The following is a 23065-nucleotide window of genomic DNA, read 5'->3' as shown; positions in this document are numbered from 1 at the left end:
TTTCCTTCATCTTAGAAGTAGATAAAGTTATAGTATCCATTAGATATTCAGATTTTCAAAAGCATCAATTCAACCCAACAAGTATCAAGCATTTAGTTTGTGCTGGGTAGACACTACTAAGGAGTTACAGAGGTACAGAAGTCACGGTTCTACATTAAGATCGCTATTCTACTGTGATTCTGAAAAACTTACTTCTACAGTTCTTTTGTCAAATAGCAAGCCAATACTTAATACGACGCAGGTATTTGTAAAAGGAGAGCTTGTGGTCCAAATACTATTATCTTTTGAGCTAAATTATTAAACAGCTGACTTGGAAGGGAAGTACAATCTAGCATGTTCTATGCTCAACAGCATCTGAAATGACTCTGTCCAGCTTAAAGAGCATCCCTACTCAAAGCATGAAATTATGTCCATGGAATAAAAAGGGTACAGAGAGGGAAAAGCCAATGTGAATTTAAAAAAAAAAAAAAAAAAAGGCAAAATGTAACTGGTTTTTAACCAAGTCATTGCTAGCGGATGTATGTAAAAAGAATAGCTTCTTTCAAAATGACTTACCTTTCTTGGGTAAATTCTCTAGAAAGAATATTGTGAGGAAAGAGGTTAGTATTACTTACCCTATAAGTGAAAGATTGGCCCAATCTTTTTTATAAGTGAACCTGCATATCAAGTAGTATTCTAAATTCAAATTTTTCCACATGAGATGTATTTCTATCTCATTTAAAGTTGTACCATGGTTAGCATGCTATTTAGCCTGCAGTTATTTATGTAAGAAGCTAAAAATCGGATGTTCTCACATTTCAGAACATTAAACTTTATACTATGAATTTAAAACATGAAATTCATGCTATTTCATATTTTAATGGTTCAATTTTTCAATACTTAATCCATCATAGTATTTCAGCACTAACAATCATTAAAATGAGTGAATTAAATCCCGAAGGAGTGTGCATCTTGCTATTTAGTCTATTGGACATAGATGTCTACCCAATGTGACTCTTGTGTATTAGACGTAGTGCAAGATTCTTAAAACAAAAAAAAAAGCTAAACAGCCAAGTTCTACTTTGTAGACACACATAGCAGGGAACTCACTGGCTTTTAAGTCTGAAAAACTAGACAAAATACACATCTTCAACTGCTATAATTAGACTTAAAATGTACAAAGTGAACCACAGAGTAACTAAGACAAAATCCTTAATGCTTTTAAGCCCTCCAGGTGAGGTTGCCAAAGGGTGTCCACGTCTCATTCTCTGGATCTCATTGTCACAATCCACCTGTTGGCTAACTCACTTATCTAGAACTGATGTACATTACTGCAATGTAAATAACTCGTGTCATTTGGGTGAAGAGTGGCTGGCGCATGACTGGAAACGACACTGATTGCTCACTTTCTAAATGTTCATACACAAGTGCTTCCAAATCACAAATTATTTGGTCCTCTCTCCCAAAAAGGTCATTTCCAGAGACCTCTTCTCAAATTTGACTGGCCCAGGGAACCCACGAGAGGGGACTGAATTACCCTGCAGCAATAGTTGTGAACACACTGGAGCCACATTTGGAAACTAGGCCATGCCAGGGATGGACAGGACTACTAGGGATACCCAACTCAGAGCTGGCTAAGACAGACATTAATGAAAAAGCAGTATTAGATTGATTTAAAACATTCCAAAATGAGTTATAACATTATCAAATAAAGGCTCAGTTGGTCACTGGGTAAAAGGGTATTTTATTTACATGATTTATCTTAGACTTAGTAACTTTTCATTTCTTTTGATTCAAGATTATATACTAACAAGGGCCAGTTTCTGCCAACAGACCAGTGTGCAGCCTCGAGTCTAGCCCCAACCTTGCCAAAGTTAGACTTCTGCATAACTGAAAGTCATCTCCAAAGGACTCACCCTTCAAATTTTCCCCATTTCGCTCATTTAGATATTTGCACAAAAGACCTACCCTTTGTCTTAAAAGTTACTTGATTCAGACAAAAGAGTAAATCCCATTATAATTCTTCTTCAAGTGATTTTACATTTTTTTTTTTTCCAAAAAGGTAGCTGTCAATGTAAATGTGTCATGACACACAAGGGGTTAAAAGTTCAATGTTAACTTTCGACAGCTCCAGGGATGTGATCTGAAATCTCACACTAGCTTCATTATACTATTACTATTCAAAAAGTTATTTTAACCCCAAAGGACAGAAGGGTATCATGTAATTCTTCAGGTCACAAAGCAGCACTGGCTATGGACTCTGTTACAGGTAAAACAACTCGAAGTTACAATTCTGTGATTCCAGTACTTTAGGGAAGAAACAAAATATATATTGGGCTCGGAAGTGTTTGTTAAGCTACAAAGTACTTAATCATCTATGATGGAAGAAGTTCAAGATGACTCATACTTCCACTTAAAAGACTACAAAAGACACAAGCCCACAGAGAAGTAACTGACAGCTGGCTAAATCAGAAGAGAGTTCTAAGTAGCCTGGGGACATCTTAAACAATTACTTGGCCTAGAAATCTGGGTCAGAATTTCTCAAAGCTCCTCATCCTTTCCCAGAAGAAAATGTGATAGTATGTCTTTTATATGGAAATTTCATTGTATATATGTATAAACTTGGTATGGCCTTAATGCTGCAGTTAAGGATTTGTTTGGCTACCACCTTAAGCAGCGTGTTAAGCAATCGCTTCCTTAATGAAACATTTTTACTTCTTACAGACTCTTAATCTTGACCAACCAATCCCCGCTCCCCACCCCCACCTCCGCCCTTACTCTTCCCCCTTTTTTGCATGAAGTCATAAAAGTTATGGCAGTTATTTTTTGGCTTGTAAAAAAAAATTCTATTTCTGCAGTTTGAAGATGGAATGTAAAATTTCTGTGATACATGTATATAAAAATATATTTATTGAACCATCCATATACACATATTCATGCTGATTCCAATAGGAAAAAAAATAAAGTTTTCTGAAATTTTCTCTGTGGTTAATTCAGCTGTTACTATTCAACCAACTTTATGTGAGAGAACTTTTGAAATCTTACAATTACCCCAGAAACCTACCATATAATCTGGAAAACATAATTTCACTTGACAAGGCTTGTATGTTATTCATTCAAGAAATATTTATTGATATGCATGATGGAAGATACACAAATGACTCAGACATAGATCCTGCCCTTAAGGAGCTTACAGTCTAGTAGGGGTGATAGAACACATACATGGGATACATAGTCAGAGCTATGTTTCAGTAAGATGAATCTAATATTGGATTTAATGGAGGCTGGGATAAGAAGAGATAAAGGAAGCTGAGAGGCCGTTGAAATTATCTAGATGAGGAGAAAGATGTGAAAGACTGCTGAGGTAGAACTGACAGGACTTAGCCGGAGACTGGATGTGGGAAATAAGAAAAAGGTAAGCAGATGACTTAAGATTTGGGGGGTGAGTGATGACATGAACTGAGAGAACAATGAAGTTGGTTTGTGAAAAGAAATGAAAATTGGCACATAAAATTCTTCTGCATAAAAACAAAGTGCCCAGGATACACTAATTACTCAGATCAGGGATGGAAGTACCTCGAAATGACTAGTGACCTTCCTCCCCCTCCTCTGCCCACTCCTCAAACTTTCCAGCAATCCCCTCTACTATGAAATGTCATAGTGCCTAAAATGTATTCAATTAAGTCCTATCTCTAGGTAAGCCTCCCTTGTGAGAATGAAAACAAATACACCAATTTACTCAACTCAATGAATCATCATTTAAGGACTCTTTCATACAAGTCACTGTACCTTCTGGGGGAATACAGGGATTAATACCCCAGTCCTTGTCCTCTAGGAGCTTATGGTCTAAATAAGGTAGTAAAACAGATACGGGTCATTCTAATCTTAGGTTGAAGGGGTAAGTTATAAACTCTAGGAACACACTTCGTTGTTTTAAATGAAGATTGGGACAGAATCTCAAATAGGAGGGACAATGTGGAAGGGAAGAAGATGAGAACGAATTTGTTCCTTACTTCAAATTCTGGCCAGATCAATCCCCAAAAAGGGGTTCTCCACTCCTGTTGCAAATCTCCTCTCTTATGAAAAAAAATTAGCTCTTGAACTAGGTCTTCAAAAAAATGACTTTGATGGTACGGGACTAGGGGTAGAAGGGGGATGCAGACGTTTGTCTATCTTCAGGGAAGAAAGAAGGCACTCGAAGCCACGGAGTCAGCAATGCCTGGCATATTAGAGGAACCGGAAGTAGTTCAGCATGGCTGGAGCATCACTTCCATGAAGAATGGGAAAAATTACTGGAAAGGAAGATTAGGACCCTGATGCATGTATGGCACTGCCAGACACGGAACAGGGTACATGCCTAAGACCAATTTGCTGCCCCTTAGGAGCTTACAGTTATAACAATACAAGGTGGGGAAAGCACCACAATGTACAGATTGCAAAATGCTGACCGATTCAGGAGAAAATTACAGCTGAGTTTCAGCTATTAACACATTAGGATACCCAATAGCTTTCTGACAGCTAGTAGTAAACCCATCCCTGAGGGGAGCACAAGTTAATGTCCTTAGACAACAGGCCCTGGTAGAAATGGGCATTAAGACAGTTCTAAGAAAACAGAGAAAACCCGGTAATGAAAACTGAGCTACAGAAGCAACTGGGTAAGCATATAAAATGTGGCTCCTTCCCTTTTTTCCCCACATCCAGACCTTTAACAGCTCTGGCTTCCTACAGTGAACCTAGGGCAGACTGGTAATGCCTGAAGGTGCTCCTTGTTACTTCTACAAGCCAATGTGAGACTGTACTAATAATTCTCTGAGCCATCTAGCCTTTAAAAACTGAAGGGGTTGTATAAATCACATTAGTCCTTTCCAGCACTAACTTTCTATGATTCAAAGAATTCTAGGAGCCTCTCCTGTCTTTTGTGGTAATCAACAGAATGAGAAGGAAGTTTTAAGAATACATTGTTGTTTCTCACTTAAAATTATGATTTTTCTATATAAATCAAATAATTCCTATGCCATTAGCTAAATTCCACCTCCACCCCACTCTTCTTCAAAAGCGAACATCTACCTACAGGAATTTATTTTTAACATGACATGTTCTACATATTCTACTTAAATGTGTACTGAATCTTTAAAATAAAAGAAGTCCTTTTCTTCTCCGTACTTCTTTATGCCAGCTTCTTGGTATGTCTTCATTTAAAGGGCCAAATCAGTGTATATTCACACTCTTCACAAAACCATTTAAGAATTTAAACCAAATCCAAAGTTGAACAGGTGACATCAAAGCTTAAGAAAAGCATCAGTAACCAAAATGGTTAATTACAGCAAGTTAAAACTGTTTATATCCAGATTAAATGACATATAATTATCCCTGTAATTACTACCAAAAGTATAGGCAAACTTCCCAAAAGTGGGTTTATGAAAAATACTTGTTAAAATAATTCACAGTGAATTTTTGGTAAACATTCCTTAACTTTATTTTTTCAAAAACTAAGACACATTGAATGGACATAAGTCCCTTTATAATCTGTGACACTGGCCACATTTCAAAGTACTGAACATGTATGGATTTCTGTAGTTGGCCAGTTCATGTGGTTCATGGAAGTAACAATGGAACTGATCTCCAATCCTATTTTTTTCTCACAGGGAACTAAAAAAATTACCAAGTTCAAGTGGAAATTGGAGGAGGGGAGACTGTCCAAGGTTTTCTAAACAAATGATATAATCAAAAAGCGAAAAACCTTGATTCTAAGCCCTACATTAGTGATAATTCAAAACTAAAACTGGCTGTTTTAGGTCACCTTTAATAAACTACTTAGGCCATGATGAGAGACTGTTTCATGAAAGCATGAGCAAAGCAGTCTAATTTCAGCATTATCCTGTGGGGATACATAGTCACTAAAAAAGATGTAAATATAAGTTTTATCTAACATGTGCTGCCATTTCTCCTTTCATATAGTCTAATAAGAGTTCACGAGCCTACATATGGTCCTCAGAACCTAATTATCACAGTACACAAATACAGATCCCAAAAGGTGTTACTACCTTAAAACCAGAAATCCTTATTATCTAGTGCCACATGGCCATTACTTTATCAGCAACATTAATCTACAGCCTCATCCCACACAAGACACTGTTAAGTTTCTAATACATTCTTTAAGGTTTCTAAAACATTTATGGAAGACTACCTTTAACTGTCTACTGCCCATTTTTGGTACATTAGGCAGTTAGCTAGAACCCCATATTCAAACAAATGTTGAAGTCGCTTCTTTTACAAGGTTCAAAATTGCTGAACTAAAAGGTCATTTGTATGCAGTTCCTGCAGAGATTCTTTTAAGTAGCACAAAAATAAATTTCAATATAAAAGATATCTTTAGATCAGTAGGTTTGACAAATGCAACCATTTACATAAAACAGGCCACTCAGCATAAACAATGGTCTACAAATTTAAACCTCACAGAAAGGTTATTTCCATATAGATTCTAACAAATTTCTTTCTATAAAGTGCCACGTCTTCTACTAAATCATAAACTCTACAAGGATTTTCAAATAGAGATGAAGGAAAGAATCAGAGATGGCAGTTATAAGCACAAAACACAACTGCTACAAACTCACCTTGATTATGCTATAAAAATATTATCATCCACATACAGAATCCAAGATTGTGCTACATGTATTAACAAACAAAAAAAATAATCTAAGAACAAGTTATTGTGTTACCATATAGTCTGCAAATCAAAAGAAGCCCTATAAAAATCAATGTTTACTTATTTTGTTTACCTTAAAAGAAATAGAGAACGGAAATGCTAACTTTGTTATGAATATTTTGTAGACTGGGTCTCTATGCTGTAGTAATTATTATGATCATGTCCTATTATCTTGATGTTGTTCAAATGTAAATAGGTAGGCATTTTGGTTCTAGAGAAAAAGCATCAGTTCTAGAGGCCAGTCTGCTGCTCCTTGCTACATGAATGGCTTGGAGGCCTAGTCAAGTAACTGCTCTGATGTAGTTTCTTCTTTATCTACTTTGAGGGAAATAGCACCTAATCCACAGAGTCGTTGTGAAAATTAATTTTATAACCTAAAACTAAAGTGCAATTCAACTACAACTAACACTGTGGCAGTAACCTACTCATTCAATAGCTCAAAAGTTGAGAATGCAGGAATACAAAAGTAAAGCCCAACCTCAACATAAAAGCAAAAGTATTTTTTAAGTCCCAAGATCTATATATTTTCAAGAGATCATAAAGAACTAAAACCCACTGAACCAAATTAATTTTACCTAATAAGATACGAGGTTAAAAAAAACGGGTGGTGAGTGTTAAGCTCAGTGGAAAATAACTGTACATTGGGCCATTCCTACATATGAGAAATTGTATTTTAAAATCTTAAAAAAGGTTGACTGTGATGAGCTGATGCTGCCTATAGAAAAATCTTTCCCTATTTAATTTCACTTTCTACCTGTGTGAATACATGTATCTCTATGGTATCACGTTTATGCATCAGCAATAATGTAAACAATATCGGGATTCTTAATAGTGTTAACCATGATGCTAAATTCTATTTAGAAAGTCCAAAACTCTACAATCATCCCAACTCCAATGAAGTGAAATTACTGAAGCAAACTTTTGTTTTCCGAGATTATGCAGTAATTCTGTGCAAGTTACAAAGCAGCATCTACACATTGCTACTACCTCTCCAACATTTCTTAAAACCACACGATTGGTACAAATGAAGGAAAATGAGATTATTACTTGCAGTAGATATTATAATTCCTGAAAGAGCTTTCTACTTGCTAATTTGTCTATTTTATTTATCTGTGGCTTTATTTCAAAAGAGTAAGTCTTCTACTCCAGTTGTTCTAACCCACCACTCCGCCCACCACCCATTAGAGGAGTAGAGACCATTCCTATTCTCATCGCATTGATTCATTTTCACAGAACATTTGGCACTGCTGGTCCCCACCCACTAAATGCCCGACGCAGTGTCTCCCCTCCAATACCACACATTTCCAAATGTCCTCTAGGATAGAATAACCAGCTCAAGTTGAATATCACTGCATCTAGTTGGTGCCCTTAAACCCCTGAGTAGGAAAAATTCCTATTTTGAAATGTATGTTTTAGTATTCACTTCTGAAAAATGATTTCTAGGTTATCCATAATTTATGATCTTAATACTCCAAAAATAACTCAGGCTGTTTTTTTTTTTTTCCACCACAAGCTTAATATAAGCTACAGAAGTACAAGCTGAATTTCTTCCAATTATCACTAGCCTGAGACAAATTAATTGGTTACCAAATAATTACTTAAACTGACTCCCAAAACAGCCATGTGACTCCATTATATAAGTCTCTTTCTGTGAAGGAGATGTTGCCAATTTTCAAATATTTGAGGTACTGCGGACCAACTGATAACATCAAACTTCATTTTAGTTTAAGACTACACCCTTAAGCAAACCTAGTTTCCCAGTAACAGCAAAACAAAACATTCCTATTCCTACTCATATACTGTCCTCAAACAACAGTCCTAAAGATGAACACTGTTAAGAAGAAAATAAATAAGTTAAATCTGACAACCTCGTTGCCCTTCAGTTAGTAATGACAAGCAATCATACAAAGCCTTGCTTTTACAAATGTGTAAACAAAACCTTCACCCACCTCACACACAGCACTCAACAAACAACATACTATGTAAAACGAGCATTAGTCTATATTGCCAGATTAAATTTTCTTCCAGAAATATTTTAATAAAAATTGGCCATTTCCAAGAATCACCCACTGCATGTCCATCAATAAAAGAGAACCATAATAAAATATAAAATTTACCATATGGCTATGATTTAAAGGAAGAAAACTAGCAGACACTCAAGCACATCAGCAAAATCCAATATTAAAATCACATTCCTCCTCATGGGCTATGATTAGGATTCTGAACAGATATCAAAATAAAACAATACAAATGCTGAACTATTTAGGTCAAAGGACCTCTATAGAAGCATCTATCCTCAAAGGCATTCCAGTTTGAGACTCAATTTCAGAATAAGGCATAACAAATAAACAGAAGACGTACAAGGTTGAAAGAGGGATTCTACAATTCCCAACATACTCTGAACCTGAAAAAACAAATCTAGACGTTTTATTATTTTTTCTTTAAACAATCGCCAAGACTGGAATCAGAGATAAATAGAAGGCACACAGTTTTGCTCTGGTTTTGAATTATTCAGATTGGGGGAAGGGTAGTTTTGTTTTGTTTTTTAGCTTTTTTTTTTTACAAATACAAATTAAACATGAAAAAAACTACTTCAAAAAAACCTAACAATTCAAGAAAAGCATATCAGTTATATTCTAGACATTTAAAACCTATCTCACAATTTAAATTTCAATGGTAAAAACAGGTTTTAGAATTGTTTTGTGATCACATATCAAAGAAAAAACTCTAACACCTTTTATTCAGTTTTTAACCATACCAGTGAAAATCAAAACTGTCAATTTTTCCAATGGCAGTTTCTCCACACCAGAAGGTAGTCATGACTCTCAAAGAACAATCAGGGTTTTTCCTGCCTTCGAAATGTTTATCAAATCCTGTATTTCTCAAAGACTTTTGAAACACGTAGAAAATAAGTAAGAAATATCCCAATGTCAGTAATAAGTGAGACACATTCCTTTGGGAAATGGCTGTTAAAAAAAAAAATCCAGTCTGTATATGCAAAGTAAAGCAAGGAAATCAGTCTTTTTTTTTTTTTCTTCTTTAAAAATTCATTTTTCCTAAAATATCATTCCACAAAATTGGAAGTGAAAGACTAAAACGTGAGGGGAGGGGAAGGGAGGGAGGGGAAGGGAACACACACCATTAACACAAAAAGTAAAATTGTACAAACGTAAGCAGTTTTATGAGACCAAGGTCATACTGCAAGATACCAAAAGGTGGATGAAGAAATTCACCATTCTGCAGGAGTGGGGTTTGCACTGCTGCATGAAGATCAGTGAAGAAAAATTCACTGCCTTGGAGCAACTCCCCTTCCCACTCCAAATCCTGGTTTCTGCACCATGCCACCACGGGGAGGGCCTCTCATTCCACCACCCAGCCCACCTCGAGGGCCTCCGGGTCCCCGTAGGCGGCTATCTCGCCGGTCCCCTTCTCGGGCAGCTCGAGTCTTCTTCTCTTCCACATTCAGACGGACCTCACCTCTGAACATGATGGGCTGTAAGAGTCAAAATGAGCAGAATTACACACAGTGCCAATGTGCTACCAACTATCGAAGATAAAGCAAAGCTATTATAAAGAATCAGCAGCTTACAAATCACCTATGCTTTCACGGTTGTTTTTGTTTCAAATTCTGAACACATAAATGCCCTCCATTAACAAGTACATGGAAAGATGGTCAGGTATGCAAACTAGTTCAAAAAAGTCCATTTAAATAGCACAGCAGCACAAGTAAGTCTCATTGTGCTTATATTAAAGTATATCTTATCTTCCCATAAAATCACATAAATAGAATATAAGAATTGTCAACTTCTTTATGGATTGGTAGGCTTAGAATAAAACCCCATCAAAACCTAATGTGGAAAGATTGTGCTGCACGTATTTATGCAAAGTACATATACATCTTAAAAACATCGTTTATTTCATCTAAATTTAAGAAAATGCTATTTGCCTCAATAGATATTTGGAAAATATTGAAGACAATAAAGATAACATGTCTTATTGAAAGGAAAAATAGATATATCCACACTAAGTCTTTGGCCTTTTTTTTCACTCAACAGAGTTTAAGTAGAAAACAAAGGGCTACTTAAGATTCCAGTGACTTCAATGTACACTCCTCACTAGCACTCCCTGGTTTTCTAATCGTGATTTTTAAAACATATCTAACAGTACTTACTATGCAAAGAAGTGTTCTATATGCTTCACTTTTATTATCTCTTTTCTCTCTTCACAACAACCCTCTGAGAGTTGTTGTACCTATTTTAGAAGACCAGTGAATGAAGGGCCAGAGAGGTTAAGAAACTTTGCATGATGGAAGAGGCATACGAACCGAGGCATCCTATTTGGAAAGTATAAGCTCTGAACCACTATGTTACATGGAAGTATGTCAAACACCATGGTTATCGGGTTTATATAAGCTATTTTGTACTCGTAAAAAATTACTGAAGGGAGGATGGTAGATTTTATCAATACAATGAGATGAGGGAAAAGCAAGCTATAGTTGAAGTCCTCAAAGTATAAAGGAGTAATCTGAAAGTACACATAAACAAAAAGGCTTCTTTTGGGCCAATTTATATTTTAAACTTGGATTAAATTTATATTTGTACATTTATATATATAATACTTAACGCAAATTTTTTTATATACACACTATATAAATCACTTCACACACAATCTGAAACGTTGTTCCCAGCAATGTTCTAAATAGGAAAAATCAAATCATATATAAGTCTGAAAGATTAAGGAAAGACAGGCTGAGGCTGAGATGTTTTAAAATGTAGTTATGAAAGTCATCTCTGAGGAGTTACCTAAGGGTAGAAGCAATCTGAAGGAAAAAAGGTATCAGACATACTCACAGCCCTTTTTCTAAGGAAACTGATCTCAAACAAACAATTCTTATGCATGAAGATGCCATGGCTTACCCACATTCATAAAGTAAAACAAACCCCTTATCTCAAGCAATTCTAGGAAGCCAGCTATCGGGTCTGACCTCCTTTGGCCCGCTGGGATGATCATACACTCTTAGAAAGTATGAATTCAAGGCTGTACCAAAAAGGTTGCCCACTAGATCTACTGCAAGCTCAATGATGGATTTATCCACAAAACCTACTGGAGATTTCTGGGTTTGGTATTATGTGACATTGGTGAGATAAGCCACTGTTCTGTCCTCATTTCTCAGTGTTGTGTCGATGCTTCCCAAAGGCAGTGGTCAGTTTGAAAGATAATGCACACTTGCAGATTAAGGCTCACATAATGTTATGACCAAAACAAACTTTTCAATATACCCATTAACATTCAGGAGAACCTCTAAGAAATAATGATCTACAATATTTCTATTACATAGCTAATAAAATGTGTAGTTTAATTTGCAGAGACTGAAAGCAGATTAGTGGTGGCTAGACGCTGGGGAGAGAGAATATGGGGGATGGGAGAGAGACTGCTTAATAGATAAGGGGCTTACTTTTGATTTAAATGTTTTGTTAACTAGATAGGTGATGGTTGCACAATAATGTGTCAATACCACTGAATTATAAATTTTAAAAGTTATTGTTCATAGCAATAGTAATATTAACAAAAATAGTCCCAGGCAGGGTGACTCCAAACCCAGACAATTTATGGAATAAAAGCAGAAGCTCCTCACAGTTATACTCAGACAATAGTTATGTACCAAGACTTCCCTGGTCAAACTGGCTCTTAAGTTATCTTAGCTAAATGTAACATTGTATTTCATCTACACCAGAAGCCACCACCAAGAAAAGGAATTTGCCTAAGTCTCAGAGCACTGATAATTTATTAGTTATTTCATTCTCATCATTCACTAATTCGAAACCTGTTATTTAGACATTTTTGTTTTGCTAAACTCTCAGGCAGTTCTTTTAATAATGGTTGACTATGATGGAATATATTACTCAAACATATTGGAGTAAATTGCACTTTACATAAACTTTACATAAAGGGCATAGTTGTAAAGATGAACACACTCTTATTGGGGGGGGGAAAATATATGAAAAACTGCTTACCCTGTTGCTGAGGACCTTCTGAACAGGTTCAGAATCATCAAACACAACAAAACCAAAATTGGGTAATTTCCCACCACTGTTAATGCGCAGCTCAACCACATTCCCATATTCTGCAAATGAAATACAAATTCTCAAATAACTTACTACAACATTTCTTTTAAATATTACATGCGTACTATGATAGCCTCTAGACACATGTGGCTACACAGCACTGGAAATGTGGCTAGCCTGAAATAAGATGTGCTATAAGTACAAAAAGACTTAGTATGGGAAAATGTAAACTATCTCATATTTTTACATGTTGAAATGACATTTTAGACACATTGCATTAAATAATTATATATGTAGTTCATTTTCTATTTCCATTGGGCAGTGCTGCATTACATGAATCTAGTGTTTAAAACTCAATTACCATCTACAGCCACGCCACCCTGAACAAGCCCCGATCCCGTCTGATCTCAGAAGCTAATAAGCAGGGTCAGGCCTAGTTAGTACTTGGATGGGAGACCACCTAGGAAGACCAGGTGATGTAGGCGTAAAAAATAAAAAATAAAAAAAATAAGGGATTGTAAGCTGACAAGGTCCTTGCAATCTGTAAATGAATGAATGAATGAATGAATGAATAAAATTTTAAAAACTCAATAACCTACTTTGAAAGAAATCTTTAAGCTCTGATTTGTCCACCTCATGAGGTAGATTGCCAATGAAAAGTTGGTGACTGTCAGGGTGTCTCACAATTCTTCGGGGTTCAACATCGCCTTGCTCACCAGCCTCCCGAACTTAAAAACAGCAACGAAAGACAAAGAAGACATCTTTCAGGCCGATATTTTTTTCTCTACCCTAAATAAAGGTAATTCTATCAACTCCACAATTCTGTTTTAAGTAAACAAATATCAATCACTCCCCTTGCCCCACCCCTGGCAAAATAAGCTCTCACCTCAAAATCCCCCAACCAGAAAAGTCACCCTTCTGAGCTCTTACTTGGTCTAGGTCCCCTCTGGGGAGGAATATTTATTCGTTGTTCTCGAACTCTTTGATCCCTCTGAGGCCTCTGTGGTGGAATCTGAGATTCAGGTTTAGACTCTGGACGAGGCTGAAAAATTTGTAAGTTAACTTTTGTGTGAAAACAAAGCAAGTTTACTTTTTTTCTTGTGAAGTTCTCCCATTCTCTAAACCTCTATGAAACCACATTACACAAAATACAAGTAAATTTGCCTTTATATACAAGCTCAATTAGAAACTCACCTGTGAAGCTGGTACTTTAACAACATGAGGTGGTATCCCAGTAACTGGAACGGCTCCACTGGGTGGAAGGTTCTTACTGGTCACAGATGCCCAGGAAAATGTCTAAGGTAACAACACCAGCACCAGATGATTACACCATATATCAAAACAACATAAAAGCTATTGGCTCTTGATTTCTTATACGTAACATATGCATCACGTTTTCATAGGCAAGATGCAGTTTATAAATATCTTGAGATTCCCTTTTCCCTATTTACAAATTTAGTACTAAAATTATTTAGAATTACAAACATGACCCAATTTCACCAACTTTAGAATGATCTTTAACACTTTTTCAATCCATATCGAAATCACCAAATCCTATTATTTAACTCTTAATTATCTTCTCTCCATCTCAACTACCATGACCCTAGTCTAAGATACTATCATCTCTCTCCAGGAATATTATTATAACCACCTAGTACACAATCTAGCCAACCTACTTTTCTACCTGCAAGCTAAAGTCATCTCACCACTTCTCTCCTACTCACCTACTGGCTAAAGGAGAGACCAAGAACCCTATCCATTTTACAGATAGTTCCCATTCCTAAAATACCACCACCATACAGACATTTGAATTAACTGCTAAAAATGCATAAATGATGTTATGTAAGAACACTGACCCCATAAATACAACTCTAAAACATGTTCCTTCTGAGTAACAAATGGAAAGGTTCTGTTGGTTCAGTGAACATCATCGCACTGTGACTCAGGAGGAGTAACTGAAAAGCTTAAATATTTGAAATTAAGTATTCTAATTTATACTTCTACTGTAAAGTTATCCTCAATTAAATTTCACGGAAAAAGGCTGGCAAAGTCTGTTGTGCCATGTAATTTTTAAAAGATACATTACCACTTTCTGTTATAATAAGTATGTAATAACTGTAATTTAAAAGATGAAATATTAAAAAGATGATGGGTTGTTGATATGGTGGTAAAAATAAGAAAGCACCTGAAATTTTTGGTCTAAAAAGTATTCAAGTTTCCTTAGAGGGGAAAAACAGTTATTTTTGATTTTATAAAGCAATACGCAACTTCTAATCTGAGGCATGGCTCGACATGTAAGAAATTTCTCTGAACCACCAATATGTAAATGCACCTACAAAGGAAAACCAAATAATAATAAAGAAGAGAGAGTTTTAAAAATAAACGAAATAGAATAAAAATGAAGGCATGTTCCATACCCTCAGGTCTTCCTGCGCTGTTTGAGCTATGTCTGTAGGTGCTGGAGAAGAACTCTTCTGAGCATCCTCAGGAGCAGTTTCTTCCAATACTGGCTCAGACTTTTCCTCTTGGATTTCAGATACGGGTTCTTGCTCCGATTCTGGTTCAGGATCAGGCTCTGGTTCAGCAACAGGTTCCTCTAAATGTTCTTCCAAGTCATTGCTTTCACAGGAAAATTTGAGAAATATCATTCTGCCTCCATTGATTTAGCTAGTAACTCCCAAGTATTTATAAACTACAGAGACCTGAACCCAAAAAAGTTCTTAGAAATACATTTCAGTATTAAAACACTTTTCAGAAAAATACTCAATGAGCAAATCTTAACTACTATCAGACTAGTTAAATTCTCGTAAGTAAATGCATGAAAATGGATTAAAATGAACCAAATCACTGTTTCTCAGAATCCCCAAACTATTACAATTTACCCATCACACATCACAAAACTCTAATAGGCTATGGCTGGAGAGGGGAAAGGATTGTTGAGTTGTTCTATGGGTACAGTTTCAGTTTGGAAGGATGAAAAGTTCTAGAAAAGTGTTATACAACCACATGCATACACAGTTAACACTACTATACAGCACACTTAAAAATGCTTAAGATGACAAATTTTGTTATGTGGTTTTTACCATCAAAAAACTCATAATAAATAAAAACAAGGAATTTGAGAAAAAAAGACAATAGTTATGATTCAGAATAGTTCTTTACACCTCCACATAATCAGTTTGTTAAAGCTGCAAGGGTTTTCCCCCATAAAATTCTAGTTTAGTAGGTTTGTGGTGTGACAATAAATCATTTTCAACAAGTAACCCAGGTAAGTACTGAGGTAATTCATCACTACACCTGGAGAAAAATTTCAAAATATCCTTTAAGCACTGAATATTAATGTTACTGCTATCATGTGGCAACAAGTAAATCCTGTATAAATTTCTATTCCTAGCAAACACACTTCTGTTCCACTGTAGATTAAAAAAAAAAAAAAAAAAACAACCCTAAGATAGCCACACATTTATTGTCTGACTTAATTAATGAAATTCTTTACTGCTACTAAACTCATGTCTGAATTTCTATTAATTTATGCCTGATCTCTAAATAAGTCCTTATCACCCAGAAACTAAACCAAAAAGCAACTGGTGGATACTATTTAAATAGTCCTCTTAGAGCAATCTTTAAACACATTACAGATATTTTTTGGTTCGAAGATACAAAAAGCAAAACCTTTCTTCTGAGAAATTATCATTATTCTCTGAGATAATACCTGAGATTACATGACTGTCTTCCAACAAAGAGAAAGACTAGACAACCCAAGTTCTCATGCAGCTCTGGACAGATAAAGGTTTCCTTACCTGACAGTCTGATCATAGAAAGTCCCAGAATCATCGGGTACCACCTCAGGTGTCTGCTGTCTTTCTTCAGGTTCTTCTACTTCTTCCTCAGATTCTAAGGGAGATAAGAAATTTAAAGTAATTTGTGTTTATTACTTGATTCACAAATATACTTAATTTCACAATGTTCATAATAAAAAAGGCAATAAGAAAAGCAGATATATATAAAAATGTAAAGTAAGTAAGGCAACTTGGTAAAATTATGGCATAGGCTTTAATAACAGAATTAAAGTAATTATAGTGTTTGTGTTAAAAACATGGAATCTGAAGTCATATTGCCAGTAATCTAATACAGGCTCTACATGGCAGTGCCCTAATTAAATGGGAACGATAGTACTGAAAGTACTTATTTATAAGGCTACTGTATTACAAAATAAATATGAAACACTTGGAGTCTTCTCAGCCATATAGAAATTGTCTTGAGAAAATTCTCCATGGGTATCTTGTGTTTCTATACATTTTACAATTGGGGAAATAGCTACCCTTTGTTTTAGACTATCTTTTAAGAACATTTACACAGCAAACAACCTCAGAAAATAGTTTCTCCCTCCAGAGCCAAGAGAAGGCTTGTTTACTGCCCATTATAAGATCTGGGTTCCCTAAACTTAAGGTTCCACTCTTGTAATGCACCCTACTGCAATGCAGGTATCATATGGACTTCTTCATATTGTATGGAAACAGTGGCAAAAATGCTTCTATAGCTGCTGTGAAAATAACCTACTTCTGACCTAGAAGTTTTGTCTTCTACCAAAATCCATGAAGTAGGCTAACCTACTAGCTTCAAGTAGGTTTAAAACTCAGACCCTTCATGTCTTGACAATTAGAAGTTATTAATAAAGAATATGAAGTATAGTGAAAAAATTCAAGAAACCCATATTCTCTTCAGGACAACTGATGCCATCAAAAAATTTAGACAAGTAACTTACCCTCCTGAGGCTCAGTGACAAAACCACCAAAGACCTCATCTTGGTATCTGAAGATATCATTGTGAACGTAGAACTTGTTTGCAACAGATCCCTGCAATGCCAACAAAAAGTTTTCACTTATTCAGCAGACTTTTAAAAACCAAATCACCCCATACCAGTGGTTCTCAACTGAGGGCAATAGCGTTTCCACAGAAGCCACTTGTAATATCGAGAAGCACAACTGACAATTATTGAGTACAGGGCAGGTATACTGCTGCTAAACATCCTTCAATGCATAGAACAGCCAGCCACAACAAAGACTTATTCAGCCCAAAATATTAATAGCACCAAGACTGAAAATCCCTGCTCCACATTATGCCTGTTAAAATAAAAACTACACTCAAATATATGGCTTGCTTTAAATACTACTAGATGGATATCCAAAAAATTGATAAAGCCACAGCCCATGCCTCAAATAATTTCTACAACAATAAATACCTTACTACCAACTGCAGCAGATATTTAAAATTCCCTAAATCTGTATCCAATACTATTGACACAAGCACTCAAGGGTGATATATAGCTGAAAAGGTTTGCCTACACCAGATAAGACACATTTGAGTCTAAATCCAACTATGTTGATTACTAAGTTATTCAACTTCTAAGGCTGTTTCCTCATCTGTAAAAAGGGATACCAACATATACCTTAGAGCTTTAAGTATCAAATACGATAGTTTATGTAACAATACAACATACTAAAACTATGAGTCTTCCTCTTTGAAGGAAAATAAAAGAACTATAAGTACTTACAATTAGCGATCATATCCCACATGATTCCTTGCATATTTAAAAGCCCATCAACAGTTTTATATTGCAGATAATCTAAGCCTTCCTCTAAATATCTTGACTAAAATGATCTCATAATATTTTATATTCAAACATTAAAATGATAGGGTTTTAGATTCACTATCCTAAATAGAAAATTTATCTTAAGGGTAATTAGAGAAAACATTTAATCAGCAAGTCCTCATTGAGCCACTTCCACATGCTTATATAGACAGGCTACCTGCCGAGGCTCAGCCTGGACCAGTCTGGAAGACTGGTACTAATGCAATTACTCAACATAAATCTGTGGTCCTTTCATGATAAGCGTAATAACTAAAAGGAGCCAAGGCTCCTTAAGAAAACAGTTGATTCAAGAACTGGGGCTGGGGCCGGGACAGGGACAGTGCCTAAAAGTTATAAAGATGAACTTAAAATTACCAAGTTTTCCACCAAAAACAAAGAAACAAACAAAAAACACAAGGAAGTTCATACTTACTACCTCTGGGACATTTTGGACATCAATATAAAGTTAGCAATGGACTAAATCCATTAAATGAACAAAGACTCCATGAGTGATTAATAGACAGGAGAAGAGGCAAAGTTCTCTATAATAGAACACCAACTAATAAATATAGAATAACAGAATCAGATAATCACCATTTGTAACCATCAGAGTAGCAGTTGGTTCCAGTGAGAATCATCAATGAATGCAAAAACTAGTACTTAAGTTTGATGATAAACACAATATTTACATTGTCTCAAGGAATCACCCACAATTACTTATGAGAAAAGCAGAAATACTAATTTTATGGTGATGAAACCTGCTGTCTACTGAACACCACAGCAACTAAATGATCAAAGTTAACATTACTAAAAATTGGGCTGACTGACATCAAGAGTCTCCCTAATGAAAGGCAGTGAAAGACACGTGTATAGCCTACATCTAATCACAAGTATCAGACACTTCACACTGAGGCATTCTATGCATTAACTTGATCGCACTTTTCAAAAAATGCCATAAAAAACACAAGGTTAAAGAATTTGCAGATTAAAGGATACTAAGGAGACATGATACCTATATACAATGTGTAATCCTGGACTGAATTTTGGACCGGGGTTGGGGGTGATTACTAAACAGGACATTACTGGGACGACAACCATAATTTAAATATTCACAATAGATTAATAATTGGATTGCATCAACACTTCTTAAATTTGATGACTGTGCTATGGTTATGGAAGAGATTTCCTTATTCTCAGGAAATGCTCAGTTAAAGATCTAAGGATGAGTAGGCATGACAGTTCCAACTTATTTCAAATGGTTTAGATTTTAAAATGGTAAGTAATATAATAGTGTATGTTAGCAATATTTTAATAAAATCTTTAAAAATGAAATGATAGGTAAATATAAAAAATTGTAAAAGAATTATAAACATGTAAACAAGTGTTGACAGTGGCTCTAAGTAAGGAGTATACAGGAGTTACTGTGCTGTTATTACAACTTTTCTGTAAGTTTGAAATTTCAAAATGAATAGTTTTTAACAAGAGAAGCACAACATTTCACTGTATTTTTTCATACCTCAGGAGCAAGCACAAATGTCTGCATGAACCTCCTCAGAGCCTGGTTGTTATTAGAGAGCAACCCCATCACCTGGACCACCACACCATCGTTCAGCGTGGCATGAGCATCAACATGGCGAATCTTAGTATGGCAATTGGTGAAGTTTTGTGACATCACCTTCCTGTGGATTTCCTAAAGAATCAAGGCAAGAGTTAATGCCTTAAAATTTATACAATCCCCAACAAAAAAAATAACACACTTTCTAACACAAAACGTAAAAGAATTTACATATTTAAAATATAAGCTACACAGATACTACTTCTAATTTGTCTTAATACAGTATACTCCTCTTGACCATGCCTAAGCCTTTTAAAATATTGTCCTTAATTAACATATCTAAAAAATGTTTACAACAAATGATTCCCCAGGCTAAAACAAAGAATTTAACTTCAGAATATATCACACAAAATGAGCAAATGCAACAGCATAAGTTTGTCAATGACTATATTAATAGTCACTGAATACCTAAATTTCTAAAAAGTTGAGAAATTTTATCTTTAATATCAGCAAATCTATTAAGCATGTATCCATCTCAATTTTATGGGTTATTTTCTAACTGCCTAACAGCCCTTAAAGCCTGGTATGCTTACCTTCTGTCCATAGACCGCATCTGCTGGCTTTCCATTTGAATCCAATCCCCCATGGACATAAGAAGAGTTCTTTCCATAAAATCTGTAAAATAGAAAGACAATTTACTTGTCATCTTCAAGTATCCTAAGACCAGGTATTTATTTTTCATGTTTGGTACCTAACTGTCTCACTGGTAAGTTCTTGGAGGCCGGAAAGTGTTTTCTTTTCTATCTTTGCAGGCAGTCATAGATTTATCCCCTACATGGGTCAACACTTGCTGAATGGGAATGGATTTGGTGAATGAGGCAGAACACTTATTTTTTAAGTCACAAGCTCCAGGTTTCAAAGTAGGATAATCAAGTTGGGAAGGATCCTGTAGTTCATATCAGAAAAGCCACTTAAAACAGAAGTTCGTTTTCACTAAAGAAGAAATCAGGCAGTTTTTATATAGATAAATCCATCTATACTCTCCAGAGTTGGAGAGTCCTTTTATATCTAAGAATGCGTATGAGAAGTTCCCATTAAAAACCCAGTGGCTTGTGCAGGTGGGTTTTGGCAGTTTTTAACAATTTTGTTGGTGCATTAAGAGCTATAGACTTTAATTCCCATGGCTTTAATTTTGCTCTAGCCTCAATTGCTTTGTTTTCATTACAATACTATACACTGGATCAGAAAAGCCACATACTCACCTATCCACCTACCCAAAGGAAACACCCCAACCCAGGGATAACCACACTACAAGGATTTCTTGATATCTGCACTCTAGATAAAACAATTTTTCACAAATAAGCACAAATAAGCCATTCTACAACCTGATTCTGACTTCCCCTGCCCCCGCCAAAAGGGGAAGAGATGTGTGCCAACAAGAACCCCATGTCTACCTTTGAATTGTGAAAGTTATTAAAAGATTGTACATCAGGCAGTAAAATCAGTTCACTAAGCCACTTTTTATTATCTCTAAGATGTACTTCAGAAATGAAATGTGAAAAAGAGGATGTCTTAAAATCAGTATCAACATGAAATATATAAATGCACTAGGTTTCAACTCCTACTCCTTTTTAAAATGAAATTTATCTAACTTGTAAGGACAAAATAAAATTTTGACATAAAACAAACAAACAAAAAAATGGTTGGAGACTTTTTCCATCACTTTATAGTCATGTGAATACTAGCAAATTTTTAATTCCTTAGCATCTTTATCTGCAAAATGAAGTTAACTTTCCTACAATGCCTTACTAAAAGGTTTTGGAAAAGAACAAGAGGAAAAGGTGAAAGTGTTTTGGAAATTGTAAAGCCTTAAAAAAAAAAGAAACTCAAGAGATATTTTCCATTTCTCAGTTTATAATGGAACCCTCACACAGTGCTGGTGGGAATGTAAACTGGTACAGCCACTATGAAAAACCCTCAAAAAATTTAGAATAGACCTACCATATGACCCAGCAAATCCCTCTTCTGAGTATCTATCTACTTGACAAATTTGAAAACACTTATTCATAAAGATATATGTACTCCTATGTTCACTACAGCATTATTCACAATAGCCAAGACATAGAAACAATCTAAGTGTGTGTATGTGTATACACATATACATACACACACATATGTACATAAGTACATATATACATACCATATTTTCTATATCCAATCATTTTATATACCATACACACACAAAACTAGAATACTACTCTGTCATAAAAAAGATGAAATATTGTTATTTGTGACAACATGGATGGATCTTAACAGTATCATGCTGTTAAGTCAGATGGAAAAAAACAAGAACCATATTTCACACATATGCGGGATATAAAACAAAGCAATAAACTCATAAAGACAAACAGAATAATGGTTATCAGAGAGGGATGGGGAGGACAAAGAGGGTAAAGGGGGTCAAATATATGGTAACAGAAGACTAGACTTTGGGTGGTAAGGACACAATGGAGTACACAGTGTGCTGTATAATTATATATAGGTCTTGTATTATAAAGTTGTACACCTGAAATTTATATATTGTTAAATAATGTTACCCAATAAATTTAATTTTTAAAACTTGGATATAGGAAAAAAGAATTTTTTATTTTCTTTTGCACCTAATAATCATGTGCTATTCAATATGCAAGCTGGTCAAAGTATAGAGGGAAAATAGTTCTGGTCCAGCAAATGCACATTTTGGACTTTCTAAGAATTTTAACAAGTCCACATTAAGTAGACTTACGAGTTTTATTTAATGCAGCACTGTTGAAATAATGGAAGCAACTCATTAGTAGAGGATTAAAGTGTGCTACATCTCTATAAAATAAAAACTTTGTGGATACTAAAATTAATTTGATACATATGTTACTCATGTAAGATGACCCCAGATTATTAAAAAAAAAAAAAAAAGCTAAAACACAGTATATTAAAATGTTTGCATATACAAAGCATGGTTTTACTTCCACATTTATTTCATTTTTTAATTTAGAACAAGCATGTTTCATTTCCACTAAAAAAAAAAAAAGTTTTTTAAGCGCAACAATATAAAAGTATATTATTACAGGAACAGACAAATATTCAATACA

General features: G+C 35.2%; 1 protein-coding gene across 2 annotated transcripts in view; it reads right to left on the bottom strand.

The window, feature by feature from the left end:
- Positions 1-3083: 3083 nt before the first annotated feature.
- The window catches only part of G3BP1 (G3BP stress granule assembly factor 1), a 37981-nt gene continuing 17999 nt past the window's right edge, over positions 3084-23065 (bottom strand). For both annotated transcript variants that reach the window (XM_011371248.2, XM_011371250.2), the window contains exons 3-12: positions 20531-20612; positions 19899-20072; positions 17516-17606; positions 16551-16644; positions 15168-15369; positions 13945-14046; positions 13681-13792; positions 13350-13478; positions 12700-12809; positions 3084-10178 (exon numbers count right to left, since the gene is read on the bottom strand). In XM_011371248.2, the coding sequence (XP_011369550.1) occupies positions 9972-10178; positions 12700-12809; positions 13350-13478; positions 13681-13792; positions 13945-14046; positions 15168-15369; positions 16551-16644; positions 17516-17606; positions 19899-20072; positions 20531-20612 (1303 nt within the window). In that variant the 3' untranslated portion in view covers positions 3084-9971. The remainder of the gene's footprint in view (positions 10179-12699; positions 12810-13349; positions 13479-13680; positions 13793-13944; positions 14047-15167; positions 15370-16550; positions 16645-17515; positions 17607-19898; positions 20073-20530; positions 20613-23065) is intronic.

This window comes from Pteropus vampyrus, unplaced genomic scaffold (assembly GCF_000151845.1).
Source record: "Pteropus vampyrus isolate Shadow unplaced genomic scaffold, Pvam_2.0 Scaffold185, whole genome shotgun sequence".
NCBI classification, from domain to species: domain Eukaryota; kingdom Metazoa; phylum Chordata; class Mammalia; order Chiroptera; family Pteropodidae; genus Pteropus; species Pteropus vampyrus.
Note: the sequence above shows the minus strand (reverse complement) of the source record. Positions and strands in the feature narration are given on the sequence as shown.